We start from the raw sequence: 23,487 nt of genomic DNA, 5'->3' as shown, positions 1-23,487 counted from the left end.
TCAAACTAAAATAACTGAATTCGGGTATTTTTCAAAAAATCAATGTTGCTCGGGATATTGTTATAGACCGAAAATAGATTTTTTCGGTTTTCTCTTCAAATAATTGAAAGAATGATACTATTATAGGTTTATTATATTATATAGCATATAATCATGCTATAGCCGAAAATTATAAGTTTTGAGAAGATTGAATATAACACAAATAAATTTGAAGGTAAGTTAAATTGCTTGTTGTTTTTAATAGCTATTTAATGAGAAATCCAATATTGCAAAATTCAAATTGAATGATTGAAAGAACAGAAAAAGTCATTCTTTTCAATTTCGAATATGTTTCATTGTATCTGGGATTATATGGCAAATAAGATATTTAAACTTGATTTTTGAAGGAATATTCACAAAATTGAAAGTATTCAAATAATTTTTATTCAAAAATAAACTAGTTATTTGAGTTTGATACTTGTTATCTATTCAAACTACATAGTTTGTAATTTAAAATATTTTGTGAGATCAGATTGAATTAATTCAAGGTTCTTTTCAATTAATATTAATGACCATATTACGCATTTTCGAACATTCTAAACCAAATATATAAAAATGGGAGACGAATGTTAAATTTGCTAGACATGGGGGAGTTGTCTGCAATGTTTTAGCTCTTATCTCTAACAAAAAATTAATTTTTAAAAAAAAGACCGAATACGTTTCACAGCGAGAAAAAGATAAAAGGCAAGATAGAATTTTCTAGACATAAAGAAGTTGTTTACCGAGTTTTAGCTCTTATCTCTAACAAAAAATTAATTTTTAAAAAAAAGACCGAATACGTTTCACAGCGAGAAAAAAATAAAAGGCAAGATAGAATTTTCTAGACATAAAGAAGTTGTTTACCGAGTTTTAGCTCTTATCTCTAACAAAAAATTAATTTTTAAAAAAAAGACCGAATACGTTTCACAGCGAGAAAAAAATAAAAGGCAAGATAGAATTTTCTAGACATAAAGAAGTTGTTTACCGAGTTTTAGCTCTTATCTCTAACAAAAAATTAATTTTTAAAAAATGACCGAATACGTTTCACAGCGAGAAAAAAATAAAAGGCAAGATAGAATTTTCTAGACATAAAGAAGTTGTTTACCGAGTTTTAGCTCTTATCTCTAACAAAAAATTAATTTTTAAAAAAATGACCGAATACGTTTCACAGCGAGAAAAAAATAAAAGGCAAGATAGAATTTTCTAGACATAAAGAAGTTGTTTACCGAGTTTTAGCTCTTATCTCTAACAAAAAATTAATTTTTAAAAAAATGACCGAATACGTTTCACAGCGAGAAAAAAATAAAAGGCAAGATAGAATTTTCTAGACATAAAGAAGTTGTTTACCGAGTTTTAGCTCTTATCTCTAACAAAAAATTAATTTTTAAAAAAAAGACCGAATACGTTTCACAGCGAGAAAAAAATAAAAGGCAAGATAGAATTTTCTAGACATAAAGAAGTTGTTTACCGAGTTTTAGCTCTTATCTCTAACAAAAAATTAATTTTTAAAAAAATGACCGAATACGTTTCACAGCGAGAAAAAATAAAAGGCAAGATAGAATTTTCTAGACATAAAGAAGTTGTTTACCGAGTTTTAGCTCTTATCTCTAACAAAAAATTAATTTTTAAAAAAAAGACCGAATACGTTTCACAGCGAGAAAAAGATAAAAGGCAAGATAGAATTTTCTAGACATAAAGAAGTTGTTTACCGAGTTTTAGCTCTTATCTCTAACAAAAAATTAATTTTTAAAAAAAAGACGAATACGTTTCACAGCGAGAAAAAAATAAAAGGCAAGATAGAATTTTCTAGACATAAAGAAGTTGTTTACCGAGTTTTAGCTCTTATCTCTAACAAAAAATTAATTTTTAAAAAAATGACCGAATACGTTTCACAGCGAGAAAAAAATAAAAGGCAAGATAGAATTTTCTAGACATAAAGAAGTTGTTTACCGAGTTTTAGCTCTTATCTCTAACAAAAAATTAATTTTTAAAAAAAGACCGAATACGTTTCACAGCGAGAAAAAAATAAAAGGCAAGATAGAATTTTCTAGACATAAAGAAGTTGTTTACCGAGTTTTAGCTCTTATCTCTAACAAAAAATTAATTTTTAAAAAAATGACCGAATACGTTTCACAGCGAGAAAAAAATAAAAGGCAAGATAGAATTTTCTAGACATAAAGAAGTTGTTTACCGAGTTTTAGCTCTTATCTCTAACAAAAATTAATTTTTAAAAAAAAGACCGAATACGTTTCACAGCGAGAAAAAAATAAAAGGCAAGATAGAATTTTCTAGACATAAAGAAGTTGTTTACCGAGTTTTAGCTCTTATCTCTAACAAAAAATTAATTTTTAAAAAAATGACCGAATACGTTTCACAGCGAGAAAAAAATAAAAGGCAAGATAGAATTTTCTAGACATAAAGAAGTTGTTTACCGAGTTTTAGCTCTTATCTCTAACAAAAAATTAATTTTTAAAAAAATGACCGAATACGTTTCACAGCGAGAAAAAAATAAAAGGCAAGATAGAATTTTCTAGACATAAAGAAGTTGTTTACCGAGTTTTAGCTCTTATCTCTAACAAAAAATTAATTTTTAAAAAAATGACCGAATACGTTTCACAGCGAGAAAAAAATAAAAGGCAAGATAGAATTTTCTAGACATAAAGAAGTTGTTTACCGAGTTTTAGCTCTTATCTCTAACAAAAATTAATTTTTAAAAAAAAGACGAATACGTTTCACAGCGAGAAAAAAATAAAAGGCAAGATAGAATTTTCTAGACATAAAGAAGTTGTTTACCGAGTTTTAGCTCTTATCTCTAACAAAAAATTAATTTTTAAAAAAAAGACCGAATACGTTTCACAGCGAGAAAAAAATAAAAGGCAAGATAGAATTTTCTAGACATAAAGAAGTTGTTTACCGAGTTTTAGCTCTTATCTCTAACAAAAAATTAATTTTTAAAAAAAATGACCGAATACGTTTCACAGCGAGAAAAAATAAAAGGCAAGATAGAATTTTCTAGACATAAAGAAGTTGTTTACCGAGTTTTAGCTCTTATCTCTAACAAAAAATTAATTTTTAAAAAAAAGACCGAATACGTTTCACAGCGAGAAAAAAAATAAAAGGCAAGATAGAATTTTCTAGACATAAAGAAGTTGTTTACCGAGTTTTAGCTCTTATCTCTAACAAAAATTAATTTTTTAAAAAATGACGAATACGTTTCACAGCGAGAAAAAAATAAAAGGCAAGATAGAATTTTCTAGACATAAAGAAGTTGTTTACCGAGTTTTAGCTCTTATCTCTAACAAAAAATTAATTTTTAAAAAAAAGACCGAATACGTTTCACAGCGAGAAAAAGATAAAAGGCAAGATAGAATTTTCTAGACATAAAGAAGTTGTTTACCGAGTTTTAGCTCTTATCTCTAACAAAAAATTAATTTTTAAAAAAAAGACCGAATACGTTTCACAGCGAGAAAAAAAATAAAAGGCAAGATAGAATTTTCTAGACATAAAGAAGTTGTTTACCGAGTTTTAGCTCTTATCTCTAACAAAAAATTAATTTTTAAAAAAATGACCGAATACGTTTCACAGCGAGAAAAAAATAAAAGGCAAGATAGAATTTTCTAGACATAAAGAAGTTGTTTACCGAGTTTTAGCTCTTATCTCTAACAAAAAATTAATTTTTAAAAAAATGACCGAATACGTTTCACAGCGAGAAAAAAATAAAAGGCAAGATAGAATTTTCTAGACATAAAGAAGTTGTTTACCGAGTTTTAGCTCTTATCTCTAACAAAAAATTAATTTTTAAAAAAAAGACCGAATACGTTTCACAGCGAGAAAAAAATAAAAGGCAAGATAGAATTTTCTAGACATAAAGAAGTTGTTTACCGAGTTTTAGCTCTTATCTCTAACAAAAAATTAATTTTTAAAAAAAAGACCGAATACGTTTCACAGCGAGAAAAAAATAAAAGGCAAGATAGAATTTTCTAGACATAAAGAAGTTGTTTACCGAGTTTTAGCTCTTATCTCTAACAAAAAATTAATTTTTAAAAAAATGACCGAATACGTTTCACAGCGAGAAAAAAATAAAAGGCAAGATAGAATTTTCTAGACATAAAGAAGTTGTTTACCGAGTTTTAGCTCTTATCTCTAACAAAAAATTAATTTTTAAAAAAAAGACCGAATACGTTTCACAGCGAGAAAAAAATAAAAGGCAAGATAGAATTTTCTAGACATAAAGAAGTTGTTTACCGAGTTTTAGCTCTTATCTCTAACAAAAAATTAATTTTTAAAAAAAAGACCGAATACGTTTCACAGCGAGAAAAAGATAAAAGGCAAGATAGAATTTTCTAGACATAAAGAAGTTGTTTACCGAGTTTTAGCTCTTATCTCTAACAAAAAATTAATTTTTAAAAAAAAGACCGAATACGTTTCACAGCGAGAAAAAAATAAAAGGCAAGATAGAATTTTCTAGACATAAAGAAGTTGTTTACCGAGTTTTAGCTCTTATCTCTAACAAAAAATTAATTTTTAAAAAAATGACCGAATACGTTTCACAGCGAGAAAAAAATAAAAGGCAAGATAGAATTTTCTAGACATAAAGAAGTTGTTTACCGAGTTTTAGCTCTTATCTCTAACAAAAAATTAATTTTTAAAAAAAAGACCGAATACGTTTCACAGCGAGAAAAAAATAAAAGGCAAGATAGAATTTTCTAGACATAAAGAAGTTGTTTACCGAGTTTTAGCTCTTATCTCTAACAAAAAATTAATTTTTAAAAAAATGACCGAATACGTTTCACAGCGAGAAAAAAATAAAAGGCAAGATAGAATTTTCTAGACATAAAGAAGTTGTTTACCGAGTTTTAGCTCTTATCTCTAACAAAAAATTAATTTTTAAAAAAAAGACCGAATACGTTTCACAGCGAGAAAAAAATAAAAGGCAAGATAGAATTTTCTAGACATAAAGAAGTTGTTTACCGAGTTTTAGCTCTTATCTCTAACAAAAAATTAATTTTTAAAAAAATGACCGAATACGTTTCACAGCGAGAAAAAAATAAAAGGCAAGATAGAATTTTCTAGACATAAAGAAGTTGTTTACCGAGTTTTAGCTCTTATCTCTAACAAAAAATTAATTTTTAAAAAAATGACCGAATACGTTTCACAGCGAGAAAAAAATAAAAGGCAAGATAGAATTTTCTAGACATAAAGAAGTTGTTTACCGAGTTTTAGCTCTTATCTCTAACAAAAAATTAATTTTTAAAAAAATGACCGAATACGTTTCACAGCGAGAAAAAAATAAAAGGCAAGATAGAATTTTCTAGACATAAAGAAGTTGTTTACCGAGTTTTAGCTCTTATCTCTAACAAAAAATTAATTTTTAAAAAAAGACCGAATACGTTTCACAGCGAGAAAAAAATAAAAGGCAAGATAGAATTTTCTAGACATAAAGAAGTTGTTTACCGAGTTTTAGCTCTTATCTCTAACAAAAAATTAATTTTTAAAAAAAAGACCGAATACGTTTCACAGCGAGAAAAAAATAAAAGGCAAGATAGAATTTTCTAGACATAAAGAAGTTGTTTACCGAGTTTTAGCTCTTATCTCTAACAAAAAATTAATTTTTAAAAAAAATGACCGAATACGTTTCACAGCGAGAAAAAAATAAAAGGCAAGATAGAATTTTCTAGACATAAAGAAGTTGTTTACCGAGTTTTAGCTCTTATCTCTAACAAAAAATTAATTTTTAAAAAAAAGACGAATACGTTTCACAGCGAGAAAAAAAAAAAAGGCAAGATAGAATTTTCTAGACATAAAGAAGTTGTTTACCGAGTTTTAGCTCTTATCTCTAACAAAAAATTAATTTTTAAAAAAATGACCGAATACGTTTCACAGCGAGAAAAAAATAAAAGGCAAGATAGAATTTTCTAGACATAAAGAAGTTGTTTACCGAGTTTTAGCTCTTATCTCTAACAAAAAATTAATTTTTAAAAAAAAGACCGAATACGTTTCACAGCGAGAAAAAAATAAAAGGCAAGATAGAATTTTCTAGACATAAAGAAGTTGTTTACCGAGTTTTAGCTCTTATCTCTAAAAAAAATTAATTTTTAAAAAAATGACCGAATACGTTTCACAGCGAGAAAAAAATAAAAGGCAAGATAGAATTTTCTAGACATAAAGAAGTTGTTTACCGAGTTTTAGCTCTTATCTCTAACAAAAAATTAATTTTTAAAAAAAAGACCGAATACGTTTCACAGCGAGAAAAAAATAAAAGGCAAGATAGAATTTTCTAGACATAAAGAAGTTGTTTACCGAGTTTTAGCTCTTATCTCTAACAAAAAATTAATTTTTAAAAAAAAGACCGAATACGTTTCACAGCGAGAAAAAATAAAAGGCAAGATAGAATTTTCTAGACATAAAGAAGTTGTTTACCGAGTTTTAGCTCTTATCTCTAACAAAAAATTAATTTTTAAAAAAATGACCGAATACGTTTCACAGCGAGAAAAAAATAAAAGGCAAGATAGAATTTTCTAGACATAAAGAAGTTGTTTACCGAGTTTTAGCTCTTATCTCTAACAAAAAATTAATTTTTAAAAAAAAGACCGAATACGTTTCACAGCGAGAAAAAAATAAAAGGCAAGATAGAATTTTCTAGACATAAAGAAGTTGTTTACCGAGTTTTAGCTCTTATCTCTAACAAAAAATTAATTTTTAAAAAAAAGACGAATACGTTTCACAGCGAGAAAAAAATAAAAGGCAAGATAGAATTTTCTAGACATAAAGAAGTTGTTTACCGAGTTTTAGCTCTTATCTCTAACAAAAAATTAATTTTTAAAAAAATGACCGAATACGTTTCACAGCGAGAAAAAAATAAAAGGCAAGATAGAATTTTCTAGACATAAAGAAGTTGTTTACCGAGTTTTAGCTCTTATCTCTAACAAAAAATTAATTTTAAAAAAAAGACGAATACGTTTCACAGCGAGAAAAAAATAAAAGGCAAGATAGAATTTTCTAGACATAAAGAAGTTGTTTACCGAGTTTTAGCTCTTATCTCTAACAAAAAATTAATTTTTTAAAAAAATGACCGAATACGTTTCACAGCGAGAAAAAAATAAAAGGCAAGATAGAATTTTCTAGACATAAAGAAGTTGTTTACCGAGTTTTAGCTCTTATCTCTAACAAAAAATTAATTTTAAAAAAATGACCGAATACGTTTCACAGCGAGAAAAAAATAAAAGGCAAGATAGAATTTTCTAGACATAAAGAAGTTGTTTACCGAGTTTTAGCTCTTATCTCTAACAAAAAAATTAATTTTTAAAAAAAAGACCGAATACGTTTCACAGCGAGAAAAAAATAAAAGGCAAGATAGAATTTTCTAGACATAAAGAAGTTGTTTACCGAGTTTTAGCTCTTATCTCTAACAAAAAATTAATTTTTAAAAAAATGACCGAATACGTTTCACAGCGAGAAAAAAATAAAAGGCAAGATAGAATTTTCTAGACATAAAGAAGTTGTTTACCGAGTTTTAGCTCTTATCTCTAACAAAAAATTAATTTTTAAAAAAAAGACCGAATACGTTTCACAGCGAGAAAAAAATAAAAGGCAAGATAGAATTTTCTAGACATAAAGAAGTTGTTTACCGGTTTTAGCTCTTATCTCTAACAAAAAATTAATTTTTAAAAAAAATGACCGAATACGTTTCACAGCGAGAAAAAATAAAAGCAAGATAGAATTTTCTAGACATAAAGAAGTTGTTTACCGAGTTTTAGCTCTTATCTCTAACAAAAAATTAATTTTTAAAAAAAAGACCGAATACGTTTCACAGCGAGAAAAAAATAAAAGGCAAGATAGAATTTTCTAGACATAAAGAAGTTGTTTACCGAGTTTTAGCTCTTATCTCTAACAAAAATTTAATTTTTAAAAAAAGACCGAATACGTTTCACAGCGAGAAAAAAATTAAAAGGCAAGATAGAATTTTCTAGACATAAAGAAGTTGTTTACCGAGTTTTAGCTCTTATCTCTAACAAAAAATTAATTTTTAAAAAAATGACCGAATACGTTTCACAGCGAGAAAAAAATAAAAGGCAAGATAGAATTTTCTAGACATAAAGAAGTTGTTTACCGAGGTTTTAGCTCTTATCTCTAACAAAAAATTAATTTTTAAAAAAATGACCGAATACGTTTCACAGCGAGAAAAAAATAAAAGGCAAGATAGAATTTTTCTAGACATAAAGAAGTTGTTTACGAGTTTTAGCTCTTATCTCTAACAAAAAATTAATTTTTAAAAAAATGACCGAATACGTTTCACAGCGAGAAAAAAATAAAAGGCAAGATAGAATTTTCTAGACTAAAAGAAGTTGTTTACCGAGTTTTAGCTCTTATCTCTAACAAAAAATTAATTTTTAAAAAAAAGACGAATACGTTTCACAGCGAGAAAAAAATAAAAGGCAAGATAGAATTTTCTAGACATAAAGAAGTTGTTTACCGAGTTTTAGCTCTTATCTTAACAAAAAATTAATTTTTAAAAAAAAGACCGAATACGTTTCACAGCGAGAAAAAATAAAAGGCAAGATAGAATTTTCTAGACATAAAGAAGTTGTTTTACCGAGTTTTAGCTTATCTCTAACAAAAAATTAATTTTTAAAAAAAAGACCGAATACGTTTCACAGCGAGAAAAAAATAAAAGGCAAGATAGAATTTTCTAGACATAAAGAAGTTTGTTTACCGAGTTTTAGCTCTTATCTCTAACAAAAAATTAATTTTTAAAAAAAAGACCGAATACGTTTCACAGCGAGAAAAAATAAAGGCAAGATAGAATTTTCTAGACATAAGAAGTTTTACCGAGTTTTAGCTCTTATCTCTAACAAAAAATTAATTTTTAAAAAAATGACCGAATACGTTTCACAGCGAGAAAAAAATAAAAGGCAGATAGAATTTTCTAGACATAAAGAAGTTGTTTACCGAGTTTTAGCTCTTATCTCTAACAAAAAATTAATTTTTAAAAAAATGACCGAATACGTTTCACAGCGAGAAAAAAATAAAAGGCAAGATAGAATTTTCTAGACATAAAGAAGTTGTTTACCGAGTTTTAGCTCTTATCTCTAACAAAAAATTAATTTTTAAAAAAATGACCGAATACGTTTCACAGCGAGAAAAAAATAAAAGGCAAGATTGTTGCATGCTAAGTTCGGTCAAAATGTAAACCTCTCAATTTTATCGTCGGGGGAAGTAACTCAATTCCTTCAAAATTATTCTTTAAATATTGAATTTAAAGTTATTTAATTTGGATTATAAATAAATAGGCTAATACAATATTTAAAAATGAGAAAAAATAACTTTTCAAAGAACTTTCATAATCTCAAAGAAAATTTTTATTCAATAATTATATAAATTAATTAACATTCATAATGGAATTGGATTTTTTTATAAAAAATTGGTCCTACTTAAGGGTGCCCTATAGACGATAAACCACCCTCAGAAAAGCACTTTTAAGGCTATTATATTGAGAACTAGAATCTGGATAATCCATTCATTCGAGTTCTAATAAGGTTAATTTTGTGATGTTTACATTATCGTTATAAGGCACCCTTAACTTTTTGAGAGAATTTGGCTTTCTCGTAAACGAAAAAGGGGATTTGACTCCGTCAAATCCCCGCTCACAAAAAGTGGACTTTACATGTCAAATTTTATATGCATGTAATGTCCACTTTTATGAGTTTTAGGAAGGAATTGGAAGCCATGAGTTACTGACATTGCATCAGTATCTCATAGCCTCCAATTCCTTCAAAAAATGGAGAAACTTTGCCGAATAGTTTAACATTCGGACAAAGTTTCTCCCATTTTTAAGAAGGAATTGGAGGGTAAGAGATATACCATATGAATGTATATCTCTTACCCTCAATTCCTTCTAGAAAGTGTCCAAACTTTGGGTTAATTGCAAAGTATTAACCCAAAGTTTGGACACTTTCAAGTGGAGATGGAAGGCTTTGGGGTATATATTAATACAATATACCTCAAAGCCTTCCATCTCCACTACAAATGTGAGAAACTTTGTCCGAATGTTTAACATTCGGAGAAAGTTTCTCCCATCTTTCAATGTAATTGCTACCTGTGAGGTACTGACTTTGAAGTCAGTGCTTCACAGGTAGCAATATCCAAAAATTTAAAAACATTTTATCAGTTCGTTAGAGAACTAGAGCCTCCTAGGTACTGAACCAGAATCAGTGCCTAGGGGACTCTAGTGATCTATATAAATCTGAGAAAATTTGAGGAAATTGTTCGACATTTCCTCAAAGTTTCTCAGCAATTTAGCGAGGAATGTTCGTTATCGTGTAGATATTTATAATATATACATGATAACAAACATTCCCCGCTAAAAGATGTAAAATCTTATAAGAAATAATTGCAAAAGAATAACAAATTGCAACAAATTTTATATGAAACTGAACCTTATGAGGTAGTGATTCAAGATCACCGCCTCATAAATTCAGTTTCAATCTCAAGTATCTCAAAAGTAAGGCTCTATTTTTTGCCATGTAAAGTGTCACTTTTCCTGTCCAAATGATAAGTTATCAGGAAAGTTTCCAGCTATCAAGAGGGAATTGTTCCTTATGAGGTATATATTCATACTGTATACCTCATAAGGAACAATTCCCTCCTTAAACGAGAAAACTTGTTCGAAATTGTTTATCATTTCGAACAAGTTTTCTCGTTTTTAATAAGAAACTAAAGGCTATGAGGCACTGATTATATATTAGTGCCTCACAGCCTTTAGTTTCTAATAGATAGCTGGGAAACTTTCTCCAAATGATAAGTTATTCAGAGAAAGTTTCCCAGCTATCAAGAGGAATTGTTCCTTATGAGGTATATAGTTATAATGTATACCTCATAAGGAACAATTCCCTCATTAAAATCGTAGATATTTTTTACTATTACTCATGCTTTCAAATCACAATCCTCTGAAAAGTTATTTTTTATTAAGAATTTAGAATTTTGATAAATACCTTTTTTCAATTTGATATAATACTTATATATTTTCAAAAAGACATTTTGAAAAGATATCTCAAAAGTTCTCTGAAAACCTATTTTGATTAATTTTGAGAAATATCCGTATTAAATTAATCACTAAATTCATTCAACACTACTTTAATTTTTAAATTCAAAAAATTATATGTGCTTCTTAAAATGTCTCACAAAAATTTTATTATAAAATTATATACAATATTAAAAATCCCACAACATTTTTTACTTTACATAATCGTACTTCCTCGACGATTAATTTCCCCTCAATTCCTATCGTTGACCGAACTTAGCATGCAACAAGATAGAATTTTCTAGACATAAAGAAGTTGTTTACCGAGTTTTAGCTCTTATCTCTAACAAAAAATTAATTTTTAAAAAAATGACCGAATACGTTTCACAGCGAGAAAAAAATAAAAGGCAAGATAGAATTTTCTAGACATAAAGAAGTTGTTTACCGAGTTTTAGCTCTTATCTCTAACAAAAAATTAATTTTTAAAAAAATGACCGAATACGTTTCACAGCGAGAAAAAAATAAAAGGCAAGATAGAATTTTCTAGACATAAAGAAGTTGTTTACCGAGTTTTAGCTCTTATCTCTAACAAAAAATTAATTTTTAAAAAAATGACCGAATACGTTTCACAGCGAGAAAAAAATAAAAGGCAAGATAGAATTTTCTAGATATAAAGAAGTTGTCTACCAAGTATCAGCTGTTACTTCTTCTCAATACTGATATAAAATAAAAATCTTTATTATTTATTTAACTTTGAGTGGGGGACAAACTCGCCCATTGTCACTTTTTTATTAACCTTAAACTTGTAATTTTCATTATTTTTAATTAACCTTATTTCTTTCCCAATTCCTGATTTATTTTATTCACTTACTATTAAAAGTCACATTTTAATAAAATATAATAATTTATTTATAGCATTTTTTACTATACTGTAATAAAAAATTAATTATAATAAATTAAATGTTTATTAAATCAAATGTTTTCTTTGCAATAATATTTTTAATGTTGAGTAAACAATGTTGGGATCAAGTGTATCATTTTTCAGACCTTTCTGAACAGCTTCAAGCATACTGATGCATTCGACTTTTTTAAATTGTGTCATTTCTTCGAAATCTCTTGTGACTTTTTTGATAACTTTAACACTTCTCTCTGAATCCAGACCTTTAATTTGCAACTTAATCAGGAATGAAGGAACAACACTGGAATATAACTCGATGACAAGTTCATCGAGTCGAAGATTTCGCCTTTCTGGGAAGTACTGGTGCTTCAAAACCTTGAAATGTGATTCTGAGATGTTGTTTGTTCCATCTCCTTCATTTCTATAGCGAAGCATCCACCTGTCAAGATGATGGCGCCACTGTCGGTCAAAGTATTCACGGGCAGCAGTTCCTCATTTAAAATTTCTTCTAAATTGTTGTAAACTTCATCAGGATCAATTTCTTCCTCTTCAGAACCAAAGACCAATAACTTCATTAAGTTATAGAAAGTTTTCGAGTTGGAACGATCTTGAAACTTTTCAGCCTTTCTCATGACAGCGCGCCAACACATGAACACCACACCAAATGATCTGGCATAAGGGGATGGCTGTTTCAACAGCATTTGTGATTTGAGGTGCGCAGTCCATTGAAAAATAAGATGGTTCGCGATTGATGGAGCCAAAATATGCTGTGAGACAAACTTGTATATTTTCACTTGTGTCGGGCCAAACGAAAAAATACAAAAACGGAAAAACAATTGATTCCGCGAATTTGCCAGTGACGGCATAAAATGGTATGCGAGAGCGCAAGAGCTTATAAGTGGAATCAATGTGATAAGTTTGTATTTGATGTGAAAAAGCATTGCTTCGAATGGGCGTAATAGAAAATCATACGATCTGGCTCATGAATAAACTCGATGAGATCATCTGGAGAATGACTCTTAACCATTCGACAAAAATTGCAAGAGATGTAACATCATCCGCTGAGAAACGGGTATTGATTGCAATGAAGGCGTTTAGAAAACTTTTTTAAAGCATCTGTAGATTGTTGAAACATTTCCGGAATGATCCCACTATCAAATGGGATATTAAGATCTTTGAAACACCTTAATTGTGCGTAAACACGGTCTTGATTTGATTCAAAATATCTTGTTAAATAAGATCTATAAAATATGATGTAATTTGTGTGATTTGTTTGGAAAAGGGGCAGAATGATTGTGGGTGTTAATACATTTCGTATGTGGTACTTGTCATCGGGAAGTGTATCAACAAGGAAGCGACATGGACAATTCGCCACTTACAATTAAATTTGATTTGATTTTTTTCTTTCCTAGTTTATATGAATAACTACAACCTGCTTGTATTTCTTGTTGCACTCCATACTAAGCAACTCGATATATGTGAGTTCGTGATCTTGGATCTGCATTAAATGAAATGATTTGAAAGAATAAAGAATTTTGAATATATTGTCTTATTTTGATAAGCTTGGTCGTGTTTTGAATAGCTTGGCCATCTAATCAATTATGATCTTTGAAAATTAGGTGAAATAAAACTAAACATAAATGTAAAACTAGGGATATGAAATTTTGGTTGTACACCACTTGTATGTGCGGTTACCATTTGTCAAATTTTTTTCTGAAATTAACTTTAAAAGTACTAAGTAAGATCATGAGATATAGCAATATATGTTTAAACCAACTTATATTTGTTTGTACACCACTTGTATGTGCGGATACCATTGTGTCAAATTTTTTCTGAAATTAACTTTAAAAGTACTAAGTAGATCATTTATTTTTGCATAATATAATGCCAATATGGTTTCTTTGATTTTATTTCATTTATAAGCAAATCAGATTTTACCCAAAAACTCCACTCCATAAGCGTTCATTGGCTAAATTAAAAAGTGACAATGGGCTAGTCTGTCCCTTTCATTTACTTTTATTGTTTCATTAAACTTCATTTATTTTATATTATAGTTTTATTCTTTTAGCTACTTGTAAAATAATACTAATACTCCTAATCTCAATCATATTTACCGGATTATTACTTCAGTACATCGATTGTGTATCTAAAAAATAATCATTACCTTATTCTGTTTTTTCCAAAATTCTTTTAAATATCTTTTTTGGTTAGATTACTTTATACTTTACTTTTATTTTTTAATTTCAAAAAAATTTGGTGATTGTTCTATTCTGTTACAATGTGCATTATCTATTCTAATGAATTATTCATTACATACATTAAAAAAACTTGTTAAAAATGAAATTAAAAAATTATGTTTATTATTACGCTGTGAATGTGTCAACAGCGGTCATGCCTGTATCTGTATCCCTAATTTGCACACCTTTACTCGTATCTGCATTTGTGTATTTCGGTTTCAGCGTACATTTGATTTGGCTGTAATTTGTTCCAGTTAATGGATTAATTAGGAGATCTTCATACGGTGTTTATTATTGTATCCCCAATAAAGGCAGGAATAGCCTGAATGCTTTGGCAGCGCTCCAATGTCGGCAGAATCTCTCAATCTTCCCATTTTGGTAGGGAGAATGAGAGTCTGTATGCCGCCATTGGACGCCCCAAAAGATCAGATCTTGAAAGGCGCCCCTATTTTATGAACCGTTGTCGGTCCAGAAACAATAAGGGGCGCCATATCAATGAAGGCGGAAGCCGCAACGTTCGCTGTCGTCTGACAGCATATCTGGTATTTGTATACACGCTAGGACTTTGCGGCTAAAATCGTCGATATGCCATAAATATACTGGCACGAACACCCCTAAAATAATGAACATCTGCGTGCCAGATAAGATTGGGTGAAAGCGCCCAATATCTTACTGCTGTTTCTGGCCCGGCATGCTCTAATCGCGTTCTTGTGAAATGATTTTCTTTGAAGTATCTGCGTACTTCTCTATAAGATACATCAATTTGTTGTAATTTCAAACGTTAGTTAGTATGGTTAGTTGGGTACTGTGGCACTCCGCACCTACTACCCATTATAGTGAATTGACACTTTACAAAACCGTTAACGTAATTTTACAACACAAACGACAACACTAACTTAACCTTAAATATTTACAAAACCGCCAAACATTTCACCAACGAACTCACTAATGAAAAAAAAATAAACGTTCTCATAAATTTTCTTCTATATCTTCATCGTCAATGTTAACTTATTGTAGTCATACTTGAAGTCATAAAGTTCTCAAGTTTTGAAATGCATAGTCTTGTTAACTTACTTCATCATCATAAGTTTTTATAAAACTACCATGACAATCTTTATACACAGTCAATGTATAGTCAACTGGTCTAGGATGAAGTGTAAAGAACATGTTATACTCAGGAAGGAAGAAATAAATGTTTAAATGTATGTTTGTTATATTTTTCGATTTGTATGAGTTGCTTTTGTTCTGTCATTTATATAAAAATTAAAATAAAAATAAAATAAAAAATAAACTTAAAAATTAATGATATCACCACCCTCACACGTATGAAAACATAGCACAAAAATAAATTTAGGTGAAGTGGTGAGATCTCACCTGTTTTTTCACCCTGTTGAATTCATTGCTTTATAACTCTCTTCCTTGGTTTCTTTTTAGTTGCTTTCTTCACGTCTGTCTCCAACTTGACTGTCTTTCTTCTTCGTCCATAATGATACCAATTACTTCCACCAGTCAATGGGTCAAATGGTCGTTCATAAGGGTTTCCATACATTCCATAAGGTCCGTATGGATAAACCGCTGGTGGAGAAGAAACATTTTCTTTAGTTCCATCGACTCTATTTAAATGCATTGTTTCACTTTCATCTGGTCATTAAAGTCTTTTGCGTGTTTTGCAAACTCATCGTCCTTTCCTAAAGCATTTTCTGACTCAGTCGCAACCAAATTGGATGCTTTATTTATTTATGAGCCCTATTTTATTTAATCTTAATTCTTTGCAACCCAGCCTCCAATCTTCCCTTTATTTGCATCTAATGTCTTCGAAACCCTTCCTCCACTCATTTTATTTACTGCGTCATAAGCTCCAAGTGCTTTTGCTCCAAATGCTAATGCTTTTGTTCCCATTGCGCCTAAAGCTGCCAAGCTACCATTTACACCATATTAAAATCATCTCTCTTCAAATTTATCTCATAAAAGTTCTCGTTACTGGAGAAAGTCAATGAAACACATAAACGTTCTCACGGGCTTCGCCCTCACCGCTTTGCGTCTATCTAACTTATTTCTTATATCATCTATACGCTTAAAATGTCTGAACAATTGCTAACATCTTCTACAACAGTTATTTCATCATGAATGACCTTCAAGAACAAGCTCATTTAATATGCTATTAAAATCATCTCAATAATGAGTCCATCCTTTCCATCTTTAGTAGCACAACATCTTTCATTGAAGAAGGTTCGACAAGTCTTATGTTAAACTTACTGACAAAGTTTGTTATACTAAATGCTTCGGCGGCGCAATACATGTAGTTTGAAAGACATAATATTGATTCTTCAGCAAATTCACTTATACTGGATTTTATAACAATGTTCTCACGAGACCAAATACCACCAATTGACAATCTTGTAAGCAATCCTGCTGAACCTTCTACTGTAAACGTCGATGGTAACATTCCACGAAGGTCATCTATTGACATCTTTGAGTCACTGAATTTAAATATTTTCTTAAAGCAATCGTTATTATCTAACCATGCAATAGCTTTGAAGTTTTCATTCGAATATACATCTGCTTCATTAAATGTAAAACCTGACTTCTTTGCAGAGACGACTTTAAAATCTATTGAGTTTGTTTCAAAATTATATGCTATGGTAACTTCTGAAGGTAATGGATGTCCTTCCGCAGTCAGTTGTTCTCTCACTACCGTTTGAAGCTTTGTATTAAAAACTTTCATGTCATCTCCTGTATCTAAGTTCACATACACAGCAACAGGAAAACTATCTTGCTTCTTTGTTTCATCATTATACCTCAAAACATTAAAGTTCTTCAATAATATTGTTCTTCCTGCTGGAATACTTCGAACCTGTCTGATTTCAATAGCTTTCTCACCTCCTACATACTCTACCCAGTGTCTTGGATATTCATAAGTATACTGACTTTCTTGAATTTTGGTTGGTTTCATCATAACGTGTTCATAGTATATCTTTATACTCTTGTCAGTTAGACTCGGTGCTATGTTCTGAATATTTCTGACTTGCATTTTTAATGGAGATAAAATGAAGCATTTAATACATGATGTAGATGAAGACATGAATGAAACTACAGACAAGCTCAACAGTTCTCTTATTCTTCCTTTCAGCAAAGATTATGAGTTCTGTTCAAATGACGTTTATTTCTATTGTGGAAAGATGGGGTCAGGAAAGACATTCAACCTCATTCGTCATATACTCATAACAGAACATTTAGGAAATGACTCATATTATGACCAAATCATTATATCAGCAACTTCAGACTCTATGGATTCAACAGCGAAAACATTTATGTCAAAAGTTCAAGCCTCTGTCGTTAAAGTTCCAGACAGTGAACTCATTGAATTTCTTCAACGTTACATTCGACGTAAGAGGAAATATTATGCCATCGTAGAGTTCATACAGTCAGGAATGCAAAAGACTTCTGAGGAGATGGAAAGAATTATTGACAAACACCACTTACGTCAATACTCAGGAGTTTACGATATGAAACGACTTACAAACTACATTCTGTCAAAACTTTCAAAATACCCCTTCAAAAAATATCCTTCAAATACTTTGTTAGTTTGTGACGACTTCGCCGGAAAAGGTTTAGTGTCAAAACCAGACTCACCATTAGCTAACATCATAACTAAAGTCAGACATTACCATTTAACTGTAGCAATACTTATGCAAACATGGAGGTTTTTAGCTTTAAACATAAAACGTCTCATAACTGACTTCGTTATCTTTCAAGGTTTCTCACGCTATGATATTGAACTCATTTGGAAACAGTCAGGTATAACATTACCTTTTGAAGAAATTTGGAAGCATATAAGTCTCTCATCTCTCCTCGTTCATACCTTGAGATTCATATCATGACTAATACCATAAAGTCAAAAATATTCCATGGGAACGACCAACATTGTTTTAAAGTTTAACCTTCAATTGACTGATGGTAAACAAATTCCATGCATCTCTGTCGCCATTTCTGTTAATATTTTTGCTGTCATTCATATCATCCACTTCCCATCCGTTAGCTTTTGAGGATATGCGTTAGAATAGCTGTTCTTAAATGAAGGCTTTTCACCTTGAGAGCATAAACTCTATAACTTTCTGCATACTTTATGTTGAACTCCTGAGCCATCATTGACATAAATTTTTATAGGCTTCCACCCTTTGTTCATGTTCCTGCTTCTCCTTAGCTCTTTTGTTCAGTAGTTCTACATCTTTTATACACAGCTCCTGTCTCAGTGAATTCAACAATATTTTCATTCGTTAGCTTTACATTCAAACCCTTGTCGAGTATATTGTTCATTTCATACATATAAAAGGTTTTATATCTATATGAAATTGAGAAGCAAATCCATCTTAGCTGTGCCGTTAATGTTCCAATTGAACCAACATCAAATGTTGACTCACGAACGACAAACAATATTGTCATAAAGAACTATAGTTCAGAGTGTTTGAAAGAAAAAGAACCAGATCTTTAAGTCGGTGAATTTAAACTCAGCTTCAAGTGCAAAGCTAACGCTACATCAGATGTTAAGTTAGAGTATCCACCACTGGACCAAATTCTTTCAAGAGAAGCCAACGACAATCCTTACACAAATGTTCAAACAAATCCTTCAGATAACGTAGACATTACCTTCTTCAGTTATACCAAACAATTTTACTCAAAGACGATAAGAAGCTTTTTGACAAATCTTATAAGCAAGAACCAAATAATTCTAACAAAGGAGGACCTTGAAAATGTTATCTCACGAATAACAGGGAAACAATGTGTCATTGACTATCTCGACCCTGAAATCGAATGCTGTGGTCAAACTCCACTATTCATGAAAATAGGTAACATCCGCATCATTGAAACACCAGGAACTACAGGAGTTGAGTTTAAGTATAAATATTCGAACGAGTATACAAAACTCATCTACTGAACTATAAGCTTTGTTTGAAATATGTTTTAGTAAATTAAAGCAGTCAGGAGGGCTCTTTGAGCCATCTTGGCGCTTTGCGCCGTCAGTCAAAAAAATTTCAAGTTAGCAATTTGTAATATCTATCCAAAACTTCTTCAACAGTATTGAACTCATCTTCATAATGCAAACCTAATCTTATTGACTTGGTGCAGTTTTCACTAACAACAATATTTTCTGTTCTCTTGACTGACATAACTAATTCATTTGTTTCATCAAACAGCAACAACCAAAGTTCATGACCTAATACATAACATTCATACTTTATATTTTTAGCTCTGAGTTCTCTTGTAAGCTGTTTGCATTTAATATTTTCTAAAAAAGTCAACTTCAACAGTCATTTCGCACTGGTGCCTTCAGTTCTACAGGCTCTCCTTGAAAGTCAACAAGTCTGAATTGCATGTCTTTCAATTATTGTGGACTAATGCGAACCCATTTACCTAAATGAGTTGCTATGACAGGAACGTTTGGAATGAACATTGAATTGACTGCATAACAGAAAGATTTATATTCTACTGAACCTTTACTATTAACTCCTGAAATGCCTGTGACATTAGCATTTTAGACTCAATGTATAAACAATTACCATAACATACGTATGGAACAGATTTCATCTCAATCGTTTTGTCAACACTTTTCAAAGGAAATGTCATATGGTATGCACCCAAAGAAGTTGTACTCTATGACTCATTCGTGTTATCTTAAACTCTTTCTCGCTGCTGAACTTCAATGTTCCCTCAGAAGAGAGTTCGACATCTCATGTATTGTCAATAGTTTCTTATTTATGAGAGCATTTAACACTCCAGCAATTTTATCTATTCTATACTCTGCTCTGTTAGGAAATGTTATAACACTTCTTTTGTCATCTATTTCAATCTCTTATGAATCTGTTTCATCTGTTATGACAAAGTTGCGATAGTATTGAAGTCAACAACTCTGAAAGCAAGCGCTTCATTCTGAAGACCTAAGTTGTTGTTTGTAGCTTTACTGTCCCGTATTCGTTTGGGTCTGTACTTTGCAAATAGAACAACATTTTATTCTCATTAAAATATGACTATTGCTGCATATGCGTATGAAACAAATGAAGCAGAAGAGACGAGACACATGAACTAGTAAACGAAAACTCAACTTTAACCATTGAAGGCAATGATTTAGTCATTGACGATGGAAAAACTAAAAAAGTCATTGATTTCGATACTTTTAACACTTATGACCATTCATTACAATAAGTAAAGTCCTATCATAAATGATGGAACGGTGCAATATATAAATTCTACAGTAGAATGCCTCATTGGTGAAAGTATTAAATGTTCTCATTGAATTGTTAAAGAGCTTTCGATTTGACGACAACATTAAATGCCTAAAGAATTTAGTCATGAATGAGAAACAAATTCTCGGCGTTGCTGGTAACAGTAATGATGTACACCTTATGACATTAGAATATTATAACGAACATAAAGATGAACAATGAAAGGAGAGAAGGGTGACACCGGACCTCAAGGACCACAAGGAATACAAGGAATACAAGGACCTCAAGGTGAAAACGGTTTGGATGGTGAAGATGGAAAGGATGGAAAAACTGCTAAATCATGGATATGGAACCTTATAAATACTGGTTTAACAGCTGCTTCATATGGAGTTCTTCAATACCAAATCGGAAAGATATGGGCAGTACTTGGTGAAGAAGTTTTAGATGACGTTAAAAATGCTTTGAACTTCATTTCAAATGGTTCTGATACTATTAAAACTTTATCTGTTGGATGCAAGAAACAAGGAGTCAAATAATACTGTAACGAATATAGCAAACAATGCACGTCACGGGATTGGATACTTTACGAGAAGCACAAATACACTAAAGGAAGCAAATGATATTCTTGGCTCAGTATCAGACAATGCATGAAGATTGGCTTAAAGGTATTGACAAATCTTTAAAAATCACAGTCAGTCTATTGCTGACTACAAGAAAAGTATAGATTTTTTACATAGTGCTATGACGTACATGATGAAGCATAAGGAACTTACTTAATGCTAACAATAACTTACCAGGAACTATTAAAGCATTTATAAAGTCCTTTGTTAAAACCTGGTGCTCTAACATTTAGGTCTTTGAGAGCAAGAGCATTGAAGTCAAGAGATGCAGAAACTCCAACAGAACCTACAGAAGGAACTGAAAACAACAGAAACTCCAGAAAAACCAAAAACCACACAAAACCAAGCTATGAATTGTTCGAATATTTCCAAGGTACTCTGTTTCATTGCATACATTCAAAAATACTTAAGAAAGCAGACTTGACTTTAGGAGATGATGAAAGTTCTGTATATCTTTCGTTCGTTCTCAGTTTCAATAGCAGAACTTTTTGAGACAGATATGCTTAATGTATGACAACATCATTCTCTGATTTCACAAGATATGATGACGACCATGACCCCGAACACGGTGAAGAAGAAGTTTTACAAACATCCCATTAAGACAGGAAAGGTTTTAACTCAAAGTCTCATTATTGACACACAAGATGGCGAAGTGGACGTTCTTCAAGAGCTGAAGAAATACTTCTTCGGGAGGTGGTGGTAGGCATGAACTTGAAATAATGAGATAGAAGAAGAAATTAGCCGAAAAAGCAGATAAAAACCATGTTCATTATATAAGTTCAGATGAACAGATTATAACGGACTACCATGAATATTTAACACAGGATGAACAATAAGCACTGAAGATGTTAATGAAAGAAGATATAAATTCATTCGTGCTAAAGGTTATGACATACACTGTACTGTACAGTATGACACAGGTAAGACACCAGAGAAACACAAAGCACTTTGTTATAAAACAATGAAATTTATGCTTCATAACTTCATTTGTTAACGGTGTATTAGTTGAACAACAAAGATCTTACATTGAGAGTTAAAGGCAAAAATAACTTTTGAAGATAGCTATTAAAAGTAACAGCACTGAACAAAGAATAACTCTGACGCAACGAAAATTTTGAAATTAAAACACAATATCTCCGATATAAATGAACTACCCAATGTTAGATAAGAAAAGACAAGAACCATACACATGAATCCTTCACTACTGTTAGAGCAGACGACATATATAGAAACTATACCTTGGTTCAAGTGCCTTTAGAGAATCAAGTACAAAGCGTAAAAGATACACCTAAACTTCCTTAAATAACAAATGTATGAATATCGAAGGTCATGTCAGAAAACTTTGAAAACATATGAACTACCAGCAAATGTTTTAAATAAAAAGCTGACAAAAGAACATACACATAAATCCTTCACAACTGTTGCTATAGAAAGTATTGAAGGAACGGTTGGCGGAACTGGTGGGGATTGCTTCATTATATTTATAAACCTCCCTAACTTTCCACAAGTTTAACATCGAATGAAACAAATAACAACGAAGAAAAGAAATTAGCTGTAAAAATGTTTATGTCATTGGATGATTAAAATAATGTTAAATTCACTGTCAGATATGATATATGTAAGAAAGCAGACAAACAGAGCTTCAAACATTAAAGACTGAATACTGCAAACATTTATCCTATGAGTCATTATTATACGTCAATGAACTCACAAATACAGCAAGTGTTTTAGGTTTTGGTACATGGCAGCAGATTGATCAAAATTCTTATACTGTGCTCTAACTCTTCAAAGCAAACAGGAGGTTCGAAGAAAATTACTGAAGCAAACTTACCTGCGACATCACTACAGGAACTACAAACTTTTCTGGCGACCATAGCCACCCATTAAAAGACCACCCATTATACAACTCAGACTATGAACTGGCCATGACGTTTTATCTCCATCTTATAACAATGCAGCAAAAAAGATTTTCGACCAACTGAACCAGGAGGAAAATCATTCAACACTTTCACAACAAATCCAACAGGCTCGGAGTGAAGATTATATGCCACCTTATATGACAGTTTATGCATGGGTTAGAACGGACTGAAAGTCCTAGGCTCCAAAAGAGCGAACAGCATGAAATTACTAAATTTTATTTTTACAAATAGCTTGAAAGAAGTATTCGAACAAATCCATGGAGGTCATTTAAGAAATTCAATGAAGCTGCAAAAGAGTTGGGGATTTACTAACAGAGCTGAAGTGAAAAGGTCTTTTGACAAAAAATGTTGTACATCAAACAAAAATAAACCCTTACGACTACTTTTCACAATTTACTCCAACACTCTCGCTCGCATACCAATTTGACAACTCTATTCAAAGCAGAAAAGGAGGACATAAACCATTCCTCATCTTCATTAATGTTAACACTCGTAAAGCTTTTGCGTATATAATGAAAAATAAAAGGAACTCGTGAAGTGTTAAGAGTTTTACA

General features: G+C 30.9%; 1 protein-coding gene and 3 pseudogenes across 4 annotated transcripts, besides 6 other annotated features; 1 reads left to right on the top strand and 3 right to left on the bottom strand.

Annotated features, from left to right (window-relative positions):
• Nucleotides 1-59: 59 nt before the first annotated feature.
• Nucleotides 60-900: a mobile genetic element.
• Nucleotides 901-9,453: 8,553 nt separating this feature from the next.
• Nucleotides 9,454-9,593: a mobile genetic element.
• A 26-nt stretch (nucleotides 9,594-9,619) lies between these two features.
• Nucleotides 9,620-10,556: a mobile genetic element.
• Nucleotides 10,557-10,582: 26 nt separating this feature from the next.
• Nucleotides 10,583-10,912: a mobile genetic element.
• An 881-nt stretch (nucleotides 10,913-11,793) lies between these two features.
• Nucleotides 11,794-13,944: a mobile genetic element.
• Nucleotides 12,006-12,511, bottom strand: TVAGG3_0873160 (annotated as a pseudogene). Its single transcript has one exon. A coding segment is annotated over exon 1 (506 nt).
• Nucleotides 13,945-14,971: 1,027 nt separating the features above from the next.
• Nucleotides 14,972-23,487: part of a mobile genetic element that runs on past the window's edge.
• On the bottom strand, nucleotides 15,573-15,759 carry TVAGG3_0873140 (annotated as a pseudogene). Its single transcript has one exon. A coding segment is annotated over exon 1 (187 nt).
• On the bottom strand, nucleotides 16,567-17,204 carry TVAGG3_0873130 (uncharacterized protein; the record flags this gene model as incomplete). The annotated part of the gene is made up of 1 exon (XM_051250134.1): nucleotides 16,567-17,204. A coding segment is annotated over one exon (638 nt), but the record flags the coding sequence as incomplete, so codon positions are not given.
• TVAGG3_0873120 lies at nucleotides 17,254-18,099 on the top strand (annotated as a pseudogene). The gene has a single exon. A coding segment is annotated over exon 1 (846 nt).

This window comes from Trichomonas vaginalis, chromosome VI (genome assembly GCF_026262505.1).
Source record: "Trichomonas vaginalis G3 chromosome VI, whole genome shotgun sequence".
Taxonomy (NCBI): Eukaryota; Parabasalia; order Trichomonadida; family Trichomonadidae; genus Trichomonas; species Trichomonas vaginalis.
The sequence above is the reverse complement of the archived record's forward strand: the minus strand, read 5'-3'. Positions and strand labels throughout refer to the sequence as shown.